General features: G+C 42.2%; 1 protein-coding gene across 1 annotated transcript; it reads left to right on the top strand.

Moving 5' to 3' along the window:
• Positions 1 to 9,582: 9,582 nt before the first annotated feature.
• LOC118936748 (ubiquitin carboxyl-terminal hydrolase 37-like) lies at positions 9,583 to 15,679 on the top strand. The gene is made up of 10 exons (XM_036933866.1): positions 9,583 to 10,952; positions 11,395 to 11,593; positions 11,876 to 12,007; positions 12,368 to 12,500; positions 12,610 to 12,746; positions 12,923 to 13,022; positions 13,152 to 13,231; positions 13,415 to 13,665; positions 14,113 to 14,194; positions 15,029 to 15,679. Exons 2-10 carry the CDS (start codon positions 11,580 to 11,582, stop codon positions 15,039 to 15,041), a joined length of 942 nt encoding a protein of 313 aa, XP_036789761.1. The 5' UTR covers positions 9,583 to 10,952; positions 11,395 to 11,579; the 3' UTR covers positions 15,042 to 15,679.
• Positions 15,680 to 20,720: the final 5,041 nt, after the last annotated feature.

The raw sequence follows: 20,720 nt of genomic DNA, 5'->3' as shown, positions 1-20,720 counted from the left end.
TTACCAATAATAGGGGAGGTTAGCATTTATTATCATACCCCCAAGACATGCTAAACTCTCACCATTACCAATAATAGGGGAGGTTAGCATTTTATATCATACCCCCAAGACATGATAACCTCTCACCATTACCAATAATAGTGGAGGTTAGCATTTTATATCATACCCCCAAGACATGCTAACCTCTCACCATTACCAATAATAGGGGAGGTTAGCATTTTATATCATACCCCCAAGACATGATAACCTCTCACCATTACCAATAATAGTGGAGGTTAGCATTTTATATCATACCCCCAAGACATGCTAACCTCTCACCATTACCAATAATAGTGGAGGTTAGCATTTGGGGGGTATAATATTTATACCTCTGTAAATTCCTCACTCATCATTATTCACAATTCATTCATGATTATCTTTAATCATGGAATTCTATTCGTATTTACAATAAAAATGACTCCAAAGTTACACAATACATTGTTTACTATTACACTTACATTTTAGTAATTTAGCAGACACAATTAGAGCATTCATGTTTAACACACAGTGCCTTGACACCCCTAGACCTCTTACACATGTTGTTGTGTTACAGACTGAATTTAAAATGCAGTAAATATATTTTTTCTCTCACTCAACTACACAAAGTACTCCATAACGACAAAGTTAAAACATGTTTTTAGAAATGTTTGCAAATGTATTGAAAATTAAATATACTATAGATTTTACATAAGTATTCACATCCCTAAGTCAATACTTTGTAGAAGCACATTTGGCAGCGATAACAGCTGTGAGTATTTCCTGGTAAATCTCTAGGAGCTTTCCACACCTGGATTGTGGAACGTGACCATTATTCTTTTCAAAATTCTTTAAGTTTGTCAAATTGGTTTTTGATCATTGCTAGACAACAGTTTTCAGGTCTTGCCATAGATTTTCAAGTAGATTTAAGTCAAAACTGTAACTTGGCCACTCAGGAACATTGACTGTCTTCTTGGAAAGCAACTCCAGTGTATATTTGGTCTTCTGTTTTAGGTTATTGTCCTGTTGAAAGGTTTATTAATCTCCCAGAGTCTGGTGGAAAGCAGACTGAACCAGGTTTTCCTGTTTAGCTCCACTCAGTTTATTTTTCTTCTGAAAAACTCTCCAGTCCTTAACGATTATAAACACACCTTGACATACTGTATGATAGTGAAACTCTTTATCAGTCAACCACAGTGGATTAGAAACACTGGCCACCACGTGACTCCCACCAGCCTTAGTTAGATAATATACTACATGGTATGACTCCCACCAGCCTTAGTTAGATAATATAATACATGGTATGACTCCCACCAGCCTAAGTTTGAATATATACTACATGATATGACTCACACCAGTCTTAGTTTAATAATATACTACATGATAATACTCCCACCAGCCTAAGTCTGTTAAAATAATACATGACATGACTCATACCAGTCTTAGTTTAATAATATACTACATGATATGACTCCCACCAGCCTTAGTTTGATAATTTAATACATTATATGACTCTATATCATATTACATACATACATACCTACATGAACTATTATACAACTCTACAGCTCTACTCTATTCCACAGGAGGAGAGAAAGCATCACACAAATCATTAGATACAGGGACAGAGTCAAAGGTGGCCCTCTGGTGGACGTAGTACTAACTACAGGTACAACTGTAGTGTTGGTGACAGAGACCAGGGTGGATGTAGTACTAACTACAGGTACAGCTGTAGTGTTGGTGACAGAGACCTGGGTGGATGTAGTACTAACTACAGGTACAGCTGTAGTGTTGGTGACAGAGACCTGGGTGGATGTAGTACTAACTACAGGTACAGCTGTAGTGTTGGTGACAGAAACCTGGGTGGATGTAGTACTAACTACAGTTACAGCTGTAGTGTTGGTGACAGTGACCTGGGCCCGGTTACCCAAAATAATATTAAGGGTAAATTCATCTGAGAACAATAGGATCCTATTGTTGAAACGATGGACTTAGACAAAAAATGCTTTTGAGAAACCAAGGCCTTGGGCTGTAGAGCTCACAACCACCCCCACAGAGTCCTTCGCTAAGCCCAGACACACACCCACATTGCCTGACCTGTCCACTACCACCAGCTCTACCTTCTTTGAACAGCAGGTGAAGCTGTAGTCCAACTTGGTCACATTCTTGGACCTGGGGCCCACTGCCCTAGAAGTGTTGAGGGTCCCATTGCCCTGGTATAGGCTGATGCAGATGATTCTTGTCCCACTGACACAGTCGGTGAGGTTGGCAGAGAGCTGCCAGTTTTAGGAGCTGCATGTTTTTTTATTTTTTTATTTATTTAAATTTTTAGCCCTTTTTCTTTTTTCTCCCCAATTTTTTTCGTGGTATCCAATTGTTGTAGTAGCTACTATCTTGTCTCATCGCTACAACTCCCGTACGGGCTCGGGAGAGACGAAGGTTGAATGTCATGCGTCCTCCGATACACAACCCAACCAGCCGCACTGCTTCTTAACACAGCGCGCATCCAACCCGGAAGCCAGCCGCACCAATGTGTGGGAGGCTACACCATGCACCTGGCAACCTTGGTTAGCGTGCACTGCATCCGGTTTACACAGCCCAACATCACATGCTCACTAGCGCTCAGTGGGTACAGGGAGCAGCACGAGGCTCTCCAGAGGGTGGTACGGTCTGCCCAACATCACATGCTCACTAGCACTCAGTGGGTACAGGGAGCAGAGCGAGGCTCTCCAGAGGGTGGCACGGTCTGCCCAACATCACATGCTCACTAGCACTCAGTGGGTACAGGGAGCAGCACGAGGCTCTCCAGAGGGTGGTACGGTCTGCCCAACATCACATGCTCACTAGCACTCAGTGGGTACAGGGAGCAGAGCGAGGCTCTCCAGAGGGTGGTACGGTCTGCCCAACATCACATGCTCACTAGCACTCAGTGGGTACAGGGAGCAGCACGAGGCTCTCCAGAGGGTGGTACGGTCTGCCCAACGCATTTATCGGGGGAGCACTGCACAGCATTTGACATCTGGTGAATATGTGTATGTGACCAATACAATTTGATTTGATTTGAGCAGCAACGAGATCATTACGTCATCCAAAAACATGGCAGTCATTGAGTGACTATAAAAAGTACAAAAATCGGCCTCAGCGACAACTATTTGAGATTACAATATTGTTTTGTGCACAAAGGTTCTGACTAAAGTGTCTTATTAGGAATTTTCTAATCTGACTTTCCTATGTGGCCGTGTACGGAAAATCTATTTCTGGGTCGAGTATCTGATAAACTGCAGTACCGAAACCAAACTGTAGGAACATTCAAAACCGTGCTTCTAGACCAGAATCCTGGCCCTTTGGAGGAGACGCCTGGTAGCCCGCACTGGAGAGTGGTAAAATCTGTCACCTGGAGGGAGGAAGGAAGTTAAGAAGGGGAGGAAGAGGGAGAGGGTATAGATAGTGCGAGAGAGCAAGAGAGCTTAGTCAGATAACTGATGCAGCTGATAACAACTGGTAGCTAACAGCAACCAATTCCTTTTCAAATCAGTGGCTGTGAGGGAGAGAGGATATGAAAAAAGGAGGGCATTTTAGTGTTTTGAAACAAGACCCTTACTTTGCTGACAACGGACAGGGTTACAGTACATCCGTTCCTGACGGGGTGCTGGCGGGCGCCGTGAGGCTCACCGTACTGTTGGCTGCACCGCCCTCAGTCACCATGGAGATGTTGGCAGGGAAGGAAGAAGTGAATCTGGAATTGTTGGTGGCTCGGGCGGTAAAGGTTCCTCCGGTTCTGTTGGCCGTTTCTGCAGTGAAGCGTACTGAAATGGTGGAAAACTATGGACAAAACAGGGTGTACACAAATGAGGGGTTAGGTAATAGTAGTATTGATAAATGAGGCCTCAAAGCTCTGTTGGTACAGTCCGATCTGCTGTCTCTCCAGTTTTTAGTCTTGGTCGAGATGTAGAACCAACCTTCAAAATCATCTCTCTTCCTCTGTAGCTGGTCTCTCTCTTTAGTCAGGGTGTTGTAACTGATCTGTAGCTGGTCTCTCTCTTTAGTCAGGGTGTTGTAACTGATCTGTAGCTTGTCTCTCTTCTCAGTTAGGTTGTTGTAACTGGTCTGTAGCCGGTCTCTCTCTTCAGTCAGGTTGTCTTAGATTGTCTGTAGTTGGTCTCGTTCCTCAGTAAGGGTGTTGTAACTGTCACATAGCTGACAGATGTGTCATAGTGCTGATCTCACCGTTCCCCCCAGGGCCTCTGCACTGATGTAGATGTCCACAATCCTTTTCTCCATATCACCTCCGTCAAACCACATTGGTCAAAATCTGGCTTGGTATAGATGGCCTCAGAAATGTTCAACAATGTTGCCTTAACTATAGGGAAGTATCAAAATGATGAAATGGTAGTTGTGGCTACGCTAATACATAAAATAGAACAAGTTGACTTACTTGTTTGCATGTGTGAGTGTAAGAGATCGTTACAGTGGTTGTTGTTAAACCATTTTCTGCAGAACATTATAAATCATTCCATGTCTCTACATGGTCATCTTGTCCAGAGTATATCTCAACACAGTCCTCCTGCCCAGGCAATGGGACTTGCTATGTGTGATGATGGACAGGACACTATCATACCAGGAAGATCTAGATCATAGAGGGGAAGTGGAGAACAAAGACTAGCTGGTAACATATATTACATATCATATGTAACAGCCCCAAGATAATTCAGGGAGTTTCCAGAACTCCTCCTTCCTTTCACCTTTCTGCTGATTTGGACCCTCTGTTTACTCACAAATATACATCAACATGTTGAGGAGATCCAAAACTACAAACATGGGTCATTATAATGTCCATACAATAGATTTTACACCACAAGATTACACCAAGTGGTTATTGAGGGTGGGTATGCTTAACCAGTGAGGATCAACCTGATTGGTTGAGGAGTTTTATAGTGACAGCTGGTTGAACCACTGAAAATATCCACTTCCCTTCCCTCTTTTGGGACCCATATAAGGTAACAACAGTCAAATATGAGCATTTGATATTGTGCTTATTTGTAACTTGACAACAAAGACTGACTGTCAAATATTATTAAGTACCATTGTTTGATATCTCTATTACACTCATTGATTGGTGATACAGTCACCTCCTTCCTATACAGTGTATGTAATGGTGGTTTGGTACTGTTGAGAATGTCATCACCAGGACTCAATTGGAGCATGTAAATATCTGCAGAATATATTTTAATGGGAAGTTATGTGAATGCACAAAGTCAAATGTACTGAATTCATGTTGAACTACAAACACATACAACAATATGTGTATGCATGTGTGTATGTGCATGTGTGAGTGTGTGTGAGAGAAAGACAGAGAGAGAGAATGAAGGAGGAAGTTGTGTACATTGAAGGCTGCTGTATGTGTTTGCCATCACCATTATCAGGCTGATGTGAAGACCAGTACCTACAGGGTTAAAAACAGTCAGATATCATGGTTAATACCAGTACCTACAGGGTTAAAAACAGTCAGATATCATGGTTAATACCAGTACCTACAGAGTTAAAAACAGTCAGATATCATGGTTAATACCAGTACCTACAGGGTTAAAAACAGTCAGATATCATGGTTAATACCAGTACCTACAGGGTTAAAAACAGTCAGATATCATGGTTAATACCAGTACCTACAGAGTTAAAACAGTCAGATATCATGGTTAATACCAGCACCTACAGGGTTAAAAACTATAAGACATCACAGTTACAACATCACAATCCTAAATAATATACAGACATGTTTCATCTTACAGTAACTTTGTTGATTGCCAGACCAATCCAGACCCTCTTCTTGAGGTTGAAGAGAAATGTCTGTTGTTGAGAAAGATAAATATATACAGTAAATATATTTATCCACAGTATATGCATGATCATATCTCTCTCTCTCTCTGTCTCTCTCTCTCTCTCTCTCTCTCTCTATCTAATCACCAGGTCTGCTCTCCTTCCAGGTTTTATTCTCAGTAGACAGGAAGTACCAACTGGATTTTAATTTCTGCCAGCCTTCAGGACAGGTTTGTTCTTCAAGATGAAAACATGAATTTCCTTCAACTTATCACGCTGGATACTTACTTAGTTAAAAATACAGACACACGATAAAGTGTGTGGGATTTATGAAAATGTATGACTGTAGGTTTACTCACTGAGATTGGTAAGCCTCCCACTAAGAAAATCTCTCTGTCTGTAGCTGGTCTATAACTTTAATCAGGTTGTTGTAACTGGTCTGTAGCTGGTCTCTCTCTTTAGTCAGAAGGCTGTTGCTGTCCTGTAGCTGGTCTCTCTCTTCAGTCAGGGTATTGTAACTGGTCTGTAGCTGGTCTATCTGTGTTGACTTGTGATGATCAATGGCTCCATCTGTAAAAGGGAAAAGTTCATCAAACATGTAACTAAAACACCATTAATGAGTAAGTATGATTAAGTAGGCTACTTAATTCTCAGTGACAACATACTAAACTTACAGTAGACAGACAGGACTATGATCCCAGCCAGTAGGAGAACACACAGCAGCCCCAGACACACTGCAGCAACTCCAGAGGGTCTCTTCCACCACTGAACATGTACTGAATCACAAATGATGAAAGATCTTTGGTAATGTGTTTTACTGTATCATCCAGGATTGGGACAAATAAAGGTATGATACTACAGGTTACTCTCACCTATTTAATGTGTGTGTGCGTATGTGAGTGTGGTCAAATACAGTAACTTATTCTTCTAACCTCAACTCTAATATACATCTTGTAGCTGTGTCTTCTCCATGGACTGTCCTGCGTCTGTGTGACTTACAGTGGTTCCTCAATTAAACGTTTTGAGATTATGCCGCAGGATTTAGAGGTCATTTGTGGTTTAGTATGTTACCTTGAGTCACTGCTTCATTGCTCCAGACCACCACAAGGGGGAGTCAGAGGACTGATTATGCTTTTGGGTCCCAATGCTTAATGTGTCTCTACCTGAATTAATGCTGTCAATGAATGAGCAGTATAAACCAAATATGAACTGATAATTGTGCATTCAAAATTGGATTTCAATGAACTGAATGATGAGGATGAAGAAGGTGATTTAATGTAAAACAATAGTGTCGGAATTGCTATTTCTCTGTCCTGCATGCACTTTGAAAAAGACCCCTATTTTTTTGTTTCCACTTGGTCAGACGAAGCTGTAACTGGACAGTAGCAGTAACTGAAACTGTAGTTAGATTAGGTTTTTATTCTAAGACAAATGAAAATGTTAAATTATATTCTTAACATATATATGTGTAGGCATACCGTGGAATACAATCGATACTTTACTAAAAACATGAATGTGTTTTTGCAGAGCATACGACCATGCAGACAACCATCCGTGGAGATCGGTGGACAAAGGGCTGGACAACGGTACACACCGATAAAACACATGGTTCCCATGAAAGCGGTTGGTTTTGCTACATTCTTAAAATGTGTTTCTGTTCGCAGCATTTGTGTGTTGGAGTCACTTTTAATTCTTAATTGATCTACCATTTTTATCATAGGACACCACAATCGATGGGGACGCAGAGCAGTACCATTCTGCTCATCTGATGAAGGTGCACGTGAATCAGTATCACCCATTATTTGCAGAGACAGATACTTGTATATTTTATTTAACTCGGCAAGTCATTTAAGAACAAATTCTTATTTACAATGATGTCCTAGGAACAGTGGGTTAACTGCCTTGTTCAGGGGCAGAACGACAGATTTGTACCTTGTCAGCTCAGGGATTTCATTCAACAACCTTCCGGTTACTGGCCCAACGCTCTAACCACTAGACTACATGCCGCCCCAACTGGGATGGATCCCGAGGCAAATGTGGCTGACCAGTGAACCTCCAGGTGTTCATCCTTAATACTGTGACCAAGACTGATGCATCCCGAAAAAACATTCAAGACAGAGTTAATGAGTACGTGAGGTCACTGAGAAAGTCTTGACATGGCCTGCTCTCCCTTATGTAAGGAATGAAGCATCTTTGCCATGTTTACTATGTACTGTGGGCTATGTTTACTATGTACTGTGGGCTATGTTTACTATGTACTGTGGGCTATGTTTACTATGTACTGTGGGCTATGTTTACTTGTCAGACTGCACAGTAGATTATTAAACGTGTGCATTTTGAAATAGTAAAAAATAAAAGAATAATCAATAACATGTTTCTACCACGGTGTGTTTCTGGTTGATGGCCAATATTAAGTACAGTCAAATGCATTTGTGAATTAAATCACTTTATTGTTTAATTCATTAATGCTCCTTTCTCTTTTATGTGCTGGAGTTATTTTAAGAATAAAGTAGGCTAATGAAGGCAACAAATTGTTGCTTACTGAAACTCCCAATGTCATCCAATTGTTACAATAGGATTTGAAGCAAAAGCCTTCCCGCGTATGGTCAACTATTTCAGCACCGTTTTGTGCTGCTCTGAGAAAAGCAAGACAACTTAATAAACATATACATTTTTAAAAAGTAATTCAAAAATATATTTATATTGTACCACTGTAGATGTTGCAGGCAGTCAGAGATGAGTCCTATTGTAAAGTGTAGCCTAAAGGCCTAAATGGGCAAACTTCAATGTATTCAATGCTTAAGTACTCTAAAACCAGATTTGCCCAACCCCTACAAATATATGAATGTATTATTATCCCTGCATTATCATTGTATAAAAGCCCATTAGATATTAATTTAGAATCCTCTAAATGTAATTAGATCTACTATTGTAATTTGTTGATCTGAATTGATCTGCAAGTATTTTCATTTTGAGTTTCCGGTAAACTCTTTGTTTCCTTTCATGTGTCCAACCAATTATTATTGGGTTATTCACCATGGCAACCAGTGAAATGTATTTCTGAGTTAGGTTGGCTTGTTTTCACAATTCGCAACAAAATTCCTCCAGCTGTCCATCACCACTGTAAATATAAAGAGTGGTTATAGAGGGTGAGCGTGTATGTGTGTGTTTGTGCGAGAGAGAGTCGAAACACACACAGTAACGTGTGTAAATGAGTTCCGAGAGCAGATCTGTTATCCAACGATTAGTTTCATATCATATTAAAAACGGTCAAATGTTTCTCAAAGATGCACTCTGGTGGTCAAACTAGCTCTAACGAGCGTTAATGGCAACAATGTCTTGACACTTAAATAATAAATAATGTGACATAGAATTCTGCGGCAGCCCGCAAGTTTTTAAGAAAGAACCACTGGAGGAGTTGGCAAGACAGCACTAAACAGACCTGGGACTCTAGCTAGTAGGAGTTGACAAGACAGCACTAAACAGACCTGGGACTCTAGCTAGTAGGAGTTGGCAAGACAGCACTAAACAGACCTGGGACTCTAGCTAGTAGGAGTTGGCAAGACAGCACTAAACAGACCTGGGACTCTAGCTAGTAGGAGTTGGCAAGACAGCACTAAACAGACCTGGGACTCTAGCTAGTAGGAGTTGGCAAGACGGCACTAAACAGACCTGGGACTATAGCTAGGGTTGGGTTAAGTTTAGGTAAGAAGAATTGTTTAGGGGTTGGAGTGAGGTTAGTAAACAAAATTCATGCCAGCAACCTTGTGTTATGCCTTCCATTCAACACCAATTTATCACCTAGCAAGTGTATTTAACACGCACTGGGCACTGTAAGCTCTGCCCACTGACCATTGAGCTTTAATTGAACCAATCACATTCATTATGTCCTTGAGACAGAGCTGCCCTCAGGGCAAGATTGAATACGGAAAACTGTCCCTAACCAATCTGGATTGTTGTTTGAGGTTTAGGCTAAATCTCTACCACCTGTTCACATTCTTTTAAACCAACCCTTTGTCCATCTGCTGGTGAACAAGAGAAAAAGCATTTAGCATTTAAATAAACCGATAACCAAACCAAAAACAACATGGAAGCTATCAAAAAACTATGAAGATGAAGATGAAGGCACTTAAAATGCCTTTATTGTGGTCGTACGTTTAATGAAACAACATACAAAAAATGAATGTAAAAAGAAACAAGAATACAATGGAGCATATTATCTACAATATTGTATGTATACTGCATAACTTTGCTCTTCAGTAAAACAGATTTGTTCATTGAACAATATATTTTAAAATGTTATAGATTGGGTTGCCAGGTGGTGGTGTCATACATGACCGATGACATCACAATGGTCTTAAAGCCAATTTGAACAATGGGTTAATGTGGAAATGTATCAGTCTTCATTGGTTATCGACATGGCTTGTTTCTGCTGGTGCAAAAAGGTATGAAATCAGGTCATTTAATCAATGAACAACTACTATAATTCTGGAGTAGTATGTTTCTCTTAAACCTAGTGGGAAGAATAAAAGTAAAATTACATTCTGATTGACGAATACGTAAAAAGTGTACATGAAATGTACATGAAGTTCTGCTATTGCAAATGTCACTCAATGTAACCTGTCTATACTGTGTTATTTGAGGTTTAGGATAGATACCTATGATTCTCCATTTAGGCCAACCTCTTCCTACTCTTATGACCCCCCTCTTCCATTGGCTGGGGATCTGGGGGGGAAAGTATTTAGCACTATCACATTTTCTTGTCAACAGAAAAAACGTCAGAAAGCAAATTCAGTTGATGTGGAGCAGAAGACAAGAAAGAAGAAGGATAGGGGCACTTCATCCCCCTCTCCAATTCCATCTGACCGTTCTGAACGGAATGGCTCCGCTACCTCTGACCCCTCACCCTCTGACAAACTCTCCTCCCTCCATCCACCTCCCTCTCCTGTTAAATGTTCCTCTCAGCCTTGCTCTCCTGCTGAACAACCCTCTGTACCCCGGTCACCTGCCAAAAACCCTTCCCCAGTTAAATTCTCTCCAGTGGTGTCCCAGCCTAGTTCTCCCTCTCCTACCAACCCTCTGGACCGTCATGGAGACACCAGTCAGGAGGGCACAACAGTCAGGTAATCCAAACATAAAGTACTCTGCCATCCTAGAGTCTCTTTGGAGAGTTGGGTTTAGTGCTACCAGACCAGGGCCAGTGTTAATCAACAGTATGAGTGCTAATCTAGGATCAAGTCTTCTCTGTCCATAATAATCTGATTCATTGATCTATGATCTAAAATGCAAAACTGGTCCTAGATCAGACTCCTACTCTGAGACACTTGGTAAACACAGTCCCAGAAAGTTATTTTCCTGAAACTGTAGTTTTAGCCTCTTCTGTCTACATCTAGTGGATAAAGAGAGTACTAACCTATTGGCCTGGTCTACTTGGTACACTGCATTTATATGGACAGCAGTACTCAGCTGTGTTTATAGTACAGTACAGTATTTAATAGAGAGACTGTGTAGAGTGATAATATCTCTGTGTTGGAGGCGTTAGACCTGTTTCTCTCCTTCCTCCAGACTTCTGTCTCTTCAGGAACACTCTAGTCCAATGCCCCAGAGACCAGTCTCAGCCACCAGAAGCATGACTCTTCCCAGGGCCAGCTCAGCCACCAGAAGCATGACTCTTCCCAGGGCCAGCTCAGCCACCAGAGGGTCAGAAGAGACCCAGGGGGCCAGAGGAGAACGGGGGGGAACTGGTCAACATGGAACTTCTTGGGTAAACCACAACACACTGCAAATGCATTGAATATAAGTTCTTTATTGTTTAGAGATCAGTGTCTGATATACTATGGGGATAAGGCTTACTATCTAGCATGTCCTTTTTATTAGATATTTATAAACCCATGAATTATTATGTGAATCTTTGTCTAAAGGACATCCACTTCTTTGTGTTAAATATAACGTATCCCTTATCCCCTGCCATTATCATCACTTTATAGAGATGTGAAGGTTATGATTAATCTCTATGTGTGTACTGATGACTGCTTCTTCTTCACAGGTTGCCTAACATTGGCAACACTTGCTTCCTTAACGCCACCCTGCAGTGCCTCCTGGTCCTGCCTTCCTTCTCAAAGGAAATCCTGCACCAGGAACAACTCTGGAGCTCCTCCCCCTTCTCCAACCTGCTCAGGTAAGGGAAGGCTCAGAAGCAGACACTCACCCCACACACCCATTAATTGTGGTCATAAATGAAAGAAGGGACACTCTTTTCACGCCACTTCTACAGAAAGGGATTGTCGTAGCAGGTTAAGATAGCACATTCACTAATCCTAACCCTTTTCCTAACCTTAACCACTTCATATTTTGCTGTGTATTGTATTTATGGTTTATTTTCCAGTTTCTTTTTGTTTTTGGAATCTTCATAACCAAGAGGAACAACAATGACACACTGATTATGATGTAGGCATTTTGTAGGCCAATTTGGAAAGTGTAGAATGACGACATGACACCATCCAGTCAGCTGCTAGCTTGCTCTCTGTCTCCCCTACAGGTGTCTGTCTGATGTGCACCGTTCGGGTTTACCTGACAGTATGGCAAACCAGGCCTCAAAAGCAGACCTCATGTGGAAGGTCAAGTACTCCTTGTCGGGATACGATTTGAAGTATCTGGGGGACACGCAACAGGTAACTGAGGCACTACTCTCTTGTGTACGAGTGCTCTTCTTGCAAGGGTTCATTTTCTCTTTTTAATTTGCTTTTATCTTGGTGTGTTTCTTTCTCTTCCTCATCATAGGACGCACACGAGTTACTCGTCAATATGCTGTGCCAGCTGAAGGAGGAGGGCATGATTCTGAAGACACTCGGGATGAACTATACCTGCCCTGTTTCCCAGCTGGAGTTCCAGCTTGTGTCGGTGCGCACATGTACCAGGTAAGAGATCCCATTGGTTGTAGAGTATCTACTGAGAACATGATCTTTCTATATATATATATATATATACAGTATATATTAATATTACAAAACACATGGCATAACAGAAACATTGTAGAGATCTGAAACAGAAACAGACTTGATGCATTTTTCTTCTCTTTGTCCTGCTTCTGAAGCTGTGGGCGCGAGTCGTCCACCAGAGAGGACTACAACCACCTCTCATTGGACATCAGCCCTGAGCGCACCTTGCTGAACAGCCTAGCACTCACTTTCAAAGTCAGCACTTAGGGCTCAGCCCTGCATGTAGAGACTAACACCCAGGGCAAGCTGCCCACTGCCTCAGAATACGCTATCTTATTATTGTAGTGGTATCATTCATTATGTAATGCTTTTGTTTCTAATCAGAGTGAACAGGTTGAATTCACATGTGAGGGCTGTAAAGGCCTCCACGCCTCAAAGGTGGAGCAGTTCCACACACTGCCTCTGTGAGTTGTCCCTTTATAACCTCTCATAGTACTAGCAGTGTTTAATGTCCTGAGCCTTTAGGAGTAGTTACCTTCCTGAGCAGGTTGTAGGAGCACCACCAAGCAATGTTCACTCATCTGTTATTTTGTTGACTGGTTACATTATCTGTCTGTTCATCTCTCTTCCTCTCTGTTTCTGGGCAGTGTGCTGGTTCTGCATCTGAAGAGGTTTGGAGGACCTGGGGGGTTGGAGAAGCTGGAGGCTCCTCTTTTGTTTCCTTCGGAGCTGAGGCTCTCCACCCTCTGTGGGGACATGGTGCCACACCTGCACAGTGCCAGCCCACAGGCCCTCACCAACCAGGCCCCCAGCATCCAGGGGTCCATCCCCCAGACCCTCGCCAGCCAAGTCTCCAGACCACCTGGAGAGGCCAAAGACAGCGCCCTCTGCTGTTCAGGTAGGTCATGGCACCATAACACTATTCTTGCTCCAACACCACACAAACCACCCACTCCCAAAACGGTCCTGCTGACAGAGAATCTGGAAGCTGCCATATAAAATGTTTCTCAGACATCTTTAGTGATGTATGGGAGCTGTTTTAGTCCAGAGCAAATCAGACAAGTGACCACGTTTTCACAGCTCCTTATATGTATATTTGACCCCTCAGGTTCAAATGAGCAGGAACCAGGGAAAGTGCTGCTGACAGCCTCAGTGGTGAGAAGAGAGAGAGAGATAGAGAGAGAGTGAAACCAGTGAAAAATAAGTTATGACAGGACACTGAGATAGTTATGAAGAGTACACGAAGTAGTAGACCTGTAGTAGACTAGTACTGTAGTAGACTGTAGACAGTGTGGTGGACTGTAGAGGAAATGAGAATCCTATGATCACATGTGTTTTCTTACAGAAGCAGAAGCCAGTACAGTCAGTGAATGGTTACTACCAGCTGACTGGCGTAGTCTCTCATTTGGGAGGCTCCGCAAACTCCGGTAAGTAAATACCATCAAACACACACATGCAGATGCACAATACATATGACATCAGCTGAATTCCAAATCACTCCCTTCTACTTGGATCTCAATTTGCATGTTCACATGTGCCTCTGCCGTATACACAAGCATCCCAAAGCTGAGGGAGTGAAAATTATCGAGGGTGAAGGCCAGGGACCATCAACTAGATTCAGCCTCGGGTCCATTTTCTTTCTTAGCCAGATGGGAAGGGGTGTGGAACAAAATTACTAAAATTTGTAGACTGCAAATATACCGTAGGAAGGCCAAACAGATATAATATTTGACTCATTTCAAACCTTGCTTACATTTGTGTACAACCACATATATCTCTTTATTGTGCGTGGGAATACTTTGAAACAGATTTCCAAAATGAAAATCACTTGGAGCTGATTTGCTGGTGTTTTTACAGTCTTTTAACAATTACCTTTTATTTTGTCAGAAAACATAGGGGCCAAATAAAATCACCCTTGGACCAAATTTGTCCCGCGGGCCGCCATTTGTGGAACCCTGGGGTAGGGGATAATTAGACCCTCCAACAGCCATTTCGGCCAAGCGAGCAAGACTGCAGGCTTCAGAGTGAAGTGTCATCCCAACAAGCACTGCAATATGTTTAGAGTTTACTCAATTTAATTCAAAAGAATGGAGAGGCATGCCTAATTATATGCCATGTGTATTTGTTTATCTCTGATTTCAAAACTTGACACATGTAACAGATAAAATACCTCCCAAATGAACTGTTTAACTGTTACGAAACACTCTATTACCCACAATAGCCTGACCCTTGACCTCTAGTCTGTCTTCCTTGTTCCACAGGGCACTACATTAGTGACATATTGCATGCCAGTGGAAACTGGTTCTGCTGTAACGACAGCCAGGTGTCAATGTCCAATGAAGCCACTGTGCTGAGGACCAGAGCCCGGAGTGCCTACATGCTCTTCTATATGTTCAGGTACTGCTTACTCTCGCCATCTATATTCTTGTGTTGCTATTTATGTGTACGGTTCCTTTCACCCTACCGGGCAATAGAGCGGGAGGCCCCAGCACACAGGGCCTAACAGGGCCACCAGCATCAGCCCCAGACTAAACAGGGGCAGCACCTGGACCAGCCTCCAAACACTCAGACCTGTCTCAACAGGGGTGGTACCAGGCCCAGCCTCAAAACCCCCAGCCCAGCCTCAACCCTCACACACCTGCCTCGAAAGGGGTAGCACTTGGCCCAACATCAACAACCCCGAGCCCAGCCACAACAGGGGCAGCACTGGGCCCAACATCAACACACCCAGCCCAGCCTCAACATGGGAAGAACCAGGCCCAGTCTCAACATGGGCAGAACAAGACCCAGCCCCAACACCCTCAGACTTGCCTCAATGATGTGATTGAGATGCTTAATATCAACGATGTTTACAATGACGCCACACCCTTACTGTACCATTGTGACCTGTCACTATTAAAGGCTGTGTGACGAGACATACTGTCTTTTCTTATCTCACGTACACTCCCTTACGTATTTATTTGGACAGTGAAGCTACAACTTTTCATTTGGCTCTATACGCCAGCGTTTTGGATTGGAGATCAAATGTTTCATATGTGGTGACTGTACAGAATGTCACCTTTAATTTAATGAATGGTAAATAATGTTGAGTGAGAAAGTTACAGAGGATCATACCCCCAAGACATGCTAACCTCTCACCATTACCAATAATAGGGGAGGTTAGCATTTTATATCATACCCCCAAGACATGATAACCTCTCGCCATTACCAATAATAGGGGAGGTTAGCATTTTATATCATATCCCCAAGACATGCTAACCTCTCACCATTACCAATAATAGGGATGTTAGCATTTTATATCATACCCCCAAGACATGCTAACCTCTCACCATTACCAATAATAGGGATGTTAGCATTTTATATCATACCCCCAAGACATGCTAACCTCTCACCATTACCAATAATAGGGGAGGTTAGCATGTTATATCATACCCCCAAGACATGCTAACCTCTCACCATTACCAATAATAGTGGAGGTTAGCATTTATATCATACCCCCAAGACATGCTAACCTCTCACCATCACCAATAATAGGGGGGTTAGCATTTTTGGGGTGGTATGATATTTATACCTCTAACTTCCTCACTCATTTATTCACAATTCATTCATGATTGTCTTTAATCATGGAATTCTATTCTTATTTACAATAAAAATGACTCCAAAGTTACACAATACATTATTTACCATTATTTACTATTACACTTACATTTTAGTCATTTAGCAGACTTACAATTAGAGCATTCATGTTTAACATACAGTGCCTTGCCACCCCTAGACTTACACATGTTGTTGTGTTACAGACTAAATTTAAAATGCAGTAAATATATTTTTTCTCTCACTCAACTACACAAAATACCCCATAACGACAAAAATAAAACATATTTTTAGAAATGTTTGCAAATGTATTGAAAATTAAATATAATACAGAATTTACATAAGTATTCACATCCTAAGTCAATACTTTGTAAAAGTTTTCAATACTCTATATATTGATGGACCCTGGTCAAAAGTAGTGCACTATACAGGGAATATGGTGCCATTTGAGACGTGCCCTTAATGACATTATTCATATTCTATGTAGGTCTTATGCACTGCATTTGTCCAAAAAAACACAGGCCACTTTTCATCCATGGATATAAAGTCACCACAAATACAACAGGACATCTATACAGAAAAAGGCTTCATTTTAACCTTCAAGAACATTTTATTTAGTCATATTCGTCATCTGTTCAGATTCTGAATTAGTTCAAATTAGGTGAAGGTTAGGGTTAAGGTAAGGGTCAGTTGGAGGTTTTGTCTATAATCTGTTGGTCAATGCAATGCAGGTCAGAAAAGTCCCTCATGTTGGGTATAATACCTACTTTTATAAGTGTTTGTCTCCCACTACTGGCTGTTTTCTACAAGCTCTGTTTCTTCCTTCTATTACTGTGACCTTGACCCATAGAGATAGATAGAGAACTCATCTTTATCTGTTCCATTATAGCTACATTCCATAGTGAAACCAAACCAGTTGACAAACTTGACTACTTTGAAATGGTGGAAGGATGGTGGAAACCCAGATTTTCTTCTCAGAGGAGAGGAAGTAGAAACTGCAGTCAATGTATCTCCATTTCTCTTGACAATGCTGCTCTGTTGAAGAGCAAAGGTGAACATATTGAGAAAGTTAGCAAGTATCATTATACTCTCAAACCCATATACTATTGCTGTTGATTTTACTTCTAATTAACCACCGTTTATATCTCACCTATATCACAAAAAGCTTTGCCTGAGATGGCCTCTCAAGTCAGGGTGTTGTAACTGGTCTGTCTCTTTAGTCAGGGTGTTGTAACTGGTCTGTCTCTGTAGTCAGGGTGTTGTAACTGGTCTGTCTCTGTAGTCAGGTTGTTGTAACTGCTCTGTCTCTGTAGTCAGGTTGTTGTAACTGGTCGGTCTCTTTAGTCAGGGTGTTGTAACTGGTCGGTCTCTTTAGTCAGGGTGTTGTAACTGGTCTGTCTCTTTAGTCAGGGTGTTGTAACTGGTCTGTCTCTTTAGTCAGGGTGTTGTAACTGGTCTGTCTCTTTAGTCAGGGTGTTGTAACTGGTCTCTCTCTTTAGTCAGGGTGTTGTAACTGGTCTGTCTCTTTAGTCAGGGTGTTGTAACTGGTCTGTCTCTTTAGTCAGGGTGTTGTAACTGGTCTGTCTCTTTAGTCAGGGTGTTGTAACTGGTCTCTCTCTTTAGTCAGGGTGTTGTAACTGGTCTGTCTCTTTAGTCAGGGTGTTGTAACTGGTCTGTCTCTTTAGTCAGGGTGTTGTAACTGGTCTCTCTCTTTAGTCAGGTTGTTGTAACTGGTCTGTCTCTGTAGTCAGGTTGTTGTAACTGGTCTCTCTCTTTAGTCAGGGTGTTGTAACTGGTCTGTCTCTTTAGTCAGGGTGTTGTAACTGGTCTGTCTCTTTAGTCAGGGTGTTGTAACTGGTCTCTCTCTTTAGTCAGGGTGTTGTAACTGGTCTCTCTCTTTAGTCAGGGTGTTGTAACTGGTCTCTCTCAGGAGTCATACTGGTTATATAAGAGAAAAATGCTTCTCCGGAGAGTCCTTGATGCATCAGCTACTTGTTAAAACTCCGTTTCTTATTGCTACTGTAAGTGAGAGGCCTTTAAAAACAGACTGTACAGTAGACAGGAATGTTCCCTCTAAACTGCGCATGTGAGCTGCCACTCACTTCCTCCAGGACTGCTGCACAGAAGAAACGCCATGCTACACAGAGGTGGAAGAGATTGAACTTCACCGAGTTCAACCCCATTAGTTTGCACTATAAAGATCAATGTTTTTTTCTGTGATCGAATCTATATCCTATCAGCCCCTTTTCAATGCAACAAACCAAAACAAATATATCTTAGCAAGATTGAGTCTGTGATTTTGTTTAAGGCAGACCCAGAGCACAACGGAGTAGAATTTTGTAGTGGATTTATCGGTAGTGACAGTGTTTCCTATCCTCAGTGCAGTGGGCAGCTGGGAGGAGGTGTTCTTATTCTCCATGGACTTTACAGTGTCCCAGAACTTTTTTGAGTTTGTGTTGCAGGAGGCAAATTTCTGCTTGAAAAAGCTAGCCTTGGCTTTTCTAACTGCCTGTGTATTGGTTTCTAGCTTCCCTGAAAAGTTGCATATCACTGGGGCTGTTTGATGCTAATGCAGAACACCATAGGATGTTTTTGTGTTGGTTAAGGGCAGTCAGGTCTGGAGAGAACCAAGGGCTATATATATTCCTGGTTCTACATTTCTTGAATAGCTCATGCTTATTTAAGATGGTGAGGAAGGCATTTAACAAAGAAAACCAGGCATCCTCTACTGACGGGATGAGATCAATACCCTTCCAGGATACCCCGGCCAGGTCGATTAGAAAGGCCTGCTCGCTGAAGTGTTTCAGGGAGCGTTTGACAGTGATGAGTGGGGGTCGTTTGACCGCTGACCCATTACGGATGCAGGCAATGAGGCAGAGATCACTGAGATCTTGGTTGAAAACAGCAGAGGTGTATTTAGAGGGCAAGTTGGTTAGGATGATATCTATGAGGGTGCCCGTGTTTACGGCTTTGGGGTGGTACCTAGTAGGTTCATTGATAATTTGTGCGAGATTGAGTGCATCAAGCTTAGATTGTAGGATGGCCGGGGTGTTAAGCATGTTCCAGTTTAGGTCGCCTAGCAGCACGAGCTCTGAAGATTTAATTTTTTTATTTTACCTTTATTTAACTAGGCAAGTCAGTTAAGAACAAATTCTTATTTTCAATGACAGCCTAGGAACAGTGGGTTAACTGCCTGTTCAGGGGCAGAATGACAGATTTGTACCTTGTCAGCTCGGGGATTTGAACTTCGGTTACTAGCCCAACACTCTAACCACTAGGCTACCCTGCCGCCCCAAGATAGATGGGGGGCAATCAGTTCACAAATGGTGTCCAGAGCATAGCTGGGGGCAGAGGGTGGTCTATAGCAGGGGGCAACGGTGAGAGACTTGTTTTTAGAGAGGTGGCTTTTTAAAAGTAGAAGTTCAAATTGTTTGGGTACAGACCTGGATAGTAGGACAGAACTCTGCAGGCTATCTTTGCAGTAGATTGGAACACCGCCCCCTTTGGCCGTTCTATCTTGTTTGAAAATGTAGTAGTTTGGATGGAGATTTCAGAATTTTTGGTGGTCTTCCTAAGCCAGGATTCAGATCATCCGGGTTGGCAGAGTGTGCTAAAGCAGTGTTTTACTCAAACTTAGGGACGAGGCTTCTAATGTTAACATGCATGAAACCAAGGCTGTTACCGTTACAGAAGTCATCAAAAGAGAGCGCCTGGGGAATAGGAGGTGAGCCAGGCACTGCAGGGCCCTCTACATCACCAGAGGTACAGAGGAGGAGTATGATTAGGGTACGGCTAAAAGCTATGAGAATTGGTCGTCTCGAACGTCTGGAACAGAGAGTAAAAGGAGGTTTCTGGGGGCGATAAAATAGCTTCAAGGTATAGTGTACAGACAAAGGTATGGTAGGATGTGAATACAGTGGAAGTAAACCTAGGTATTGAGTGATGATAAGAGAGATATTGTCTCTAGAAACATCATTGAAACCAGGTGATGTCATCGCATGTGTGGGTGGTGGAACTAAAAGGTTGGATAAGGTATAATGAGCAGGGCTAGATGCCCTACAGTGAAATAAGCCAATAAACACCAGAACCAGAACAGCAATGGATAAGGCATATTGACATTAAGGAGAGGCATGCTTAGTCGAGTGATCATAAGGGTCCAGTGAGTAGTGAGGTTGGTTGGGGTCACAGCGATTCAGACAGCTAGCTGGGCCATCGGTAGCAAGCTAGCATAGGATGGAGGTCTGTTTTTAGCCACCTCGTGCGTTTCCGTCAGTAGATTAGTGGGGTTCCGTGTGGTAGAGGGGATCAATCCAAATGGCAAAATAGATATAGTTATAGTGACCCAAGAAAAATTGTCCA

Source organism: Oncorhynchus mykiss, chromosome 10, assembly GCF_013265735.2.
Source record: "Oncorhynchus mykiss isolate Arlee chromosome 10, USDA_OmykA_1.1, whole genome shotgun sequence".
In the NCBI taxonomy this organism is placed as follows: Eukaryota; Metazoa; Chordata; class Actinopteri; order Salmoniformes; family Salmonidae; genus Oncorhynchus; species Oncorhynchus mykiss.
Note: the sequence above shows the minus strand (reverse complement) of the source record. Positions and strands in the feature narration are given on the sequence as shown.

What these genes read in the sequence shown, in the direction of transcription:
- LOC118936748 (XM_036933866.1), top strand. An exon ending in GCCTAGCACTCACTTTCAAA is followed by an intron (nt 13,023 to 13,151) that starts GTCAGCACTTAG and finishes GTTTCTAATCAG; the next exon opens with AGTGAACAGGTTGAATTCAC. An exon ending in CAGCGCCCTCTGCTGTTCAG is followed by an intron (nt 13,666 to 14,112) that starts GTAGGTCATGGC and finishes GTTTTCTTACAG; the next exon opens with AAGCAGAAGCCAGTACAGTC.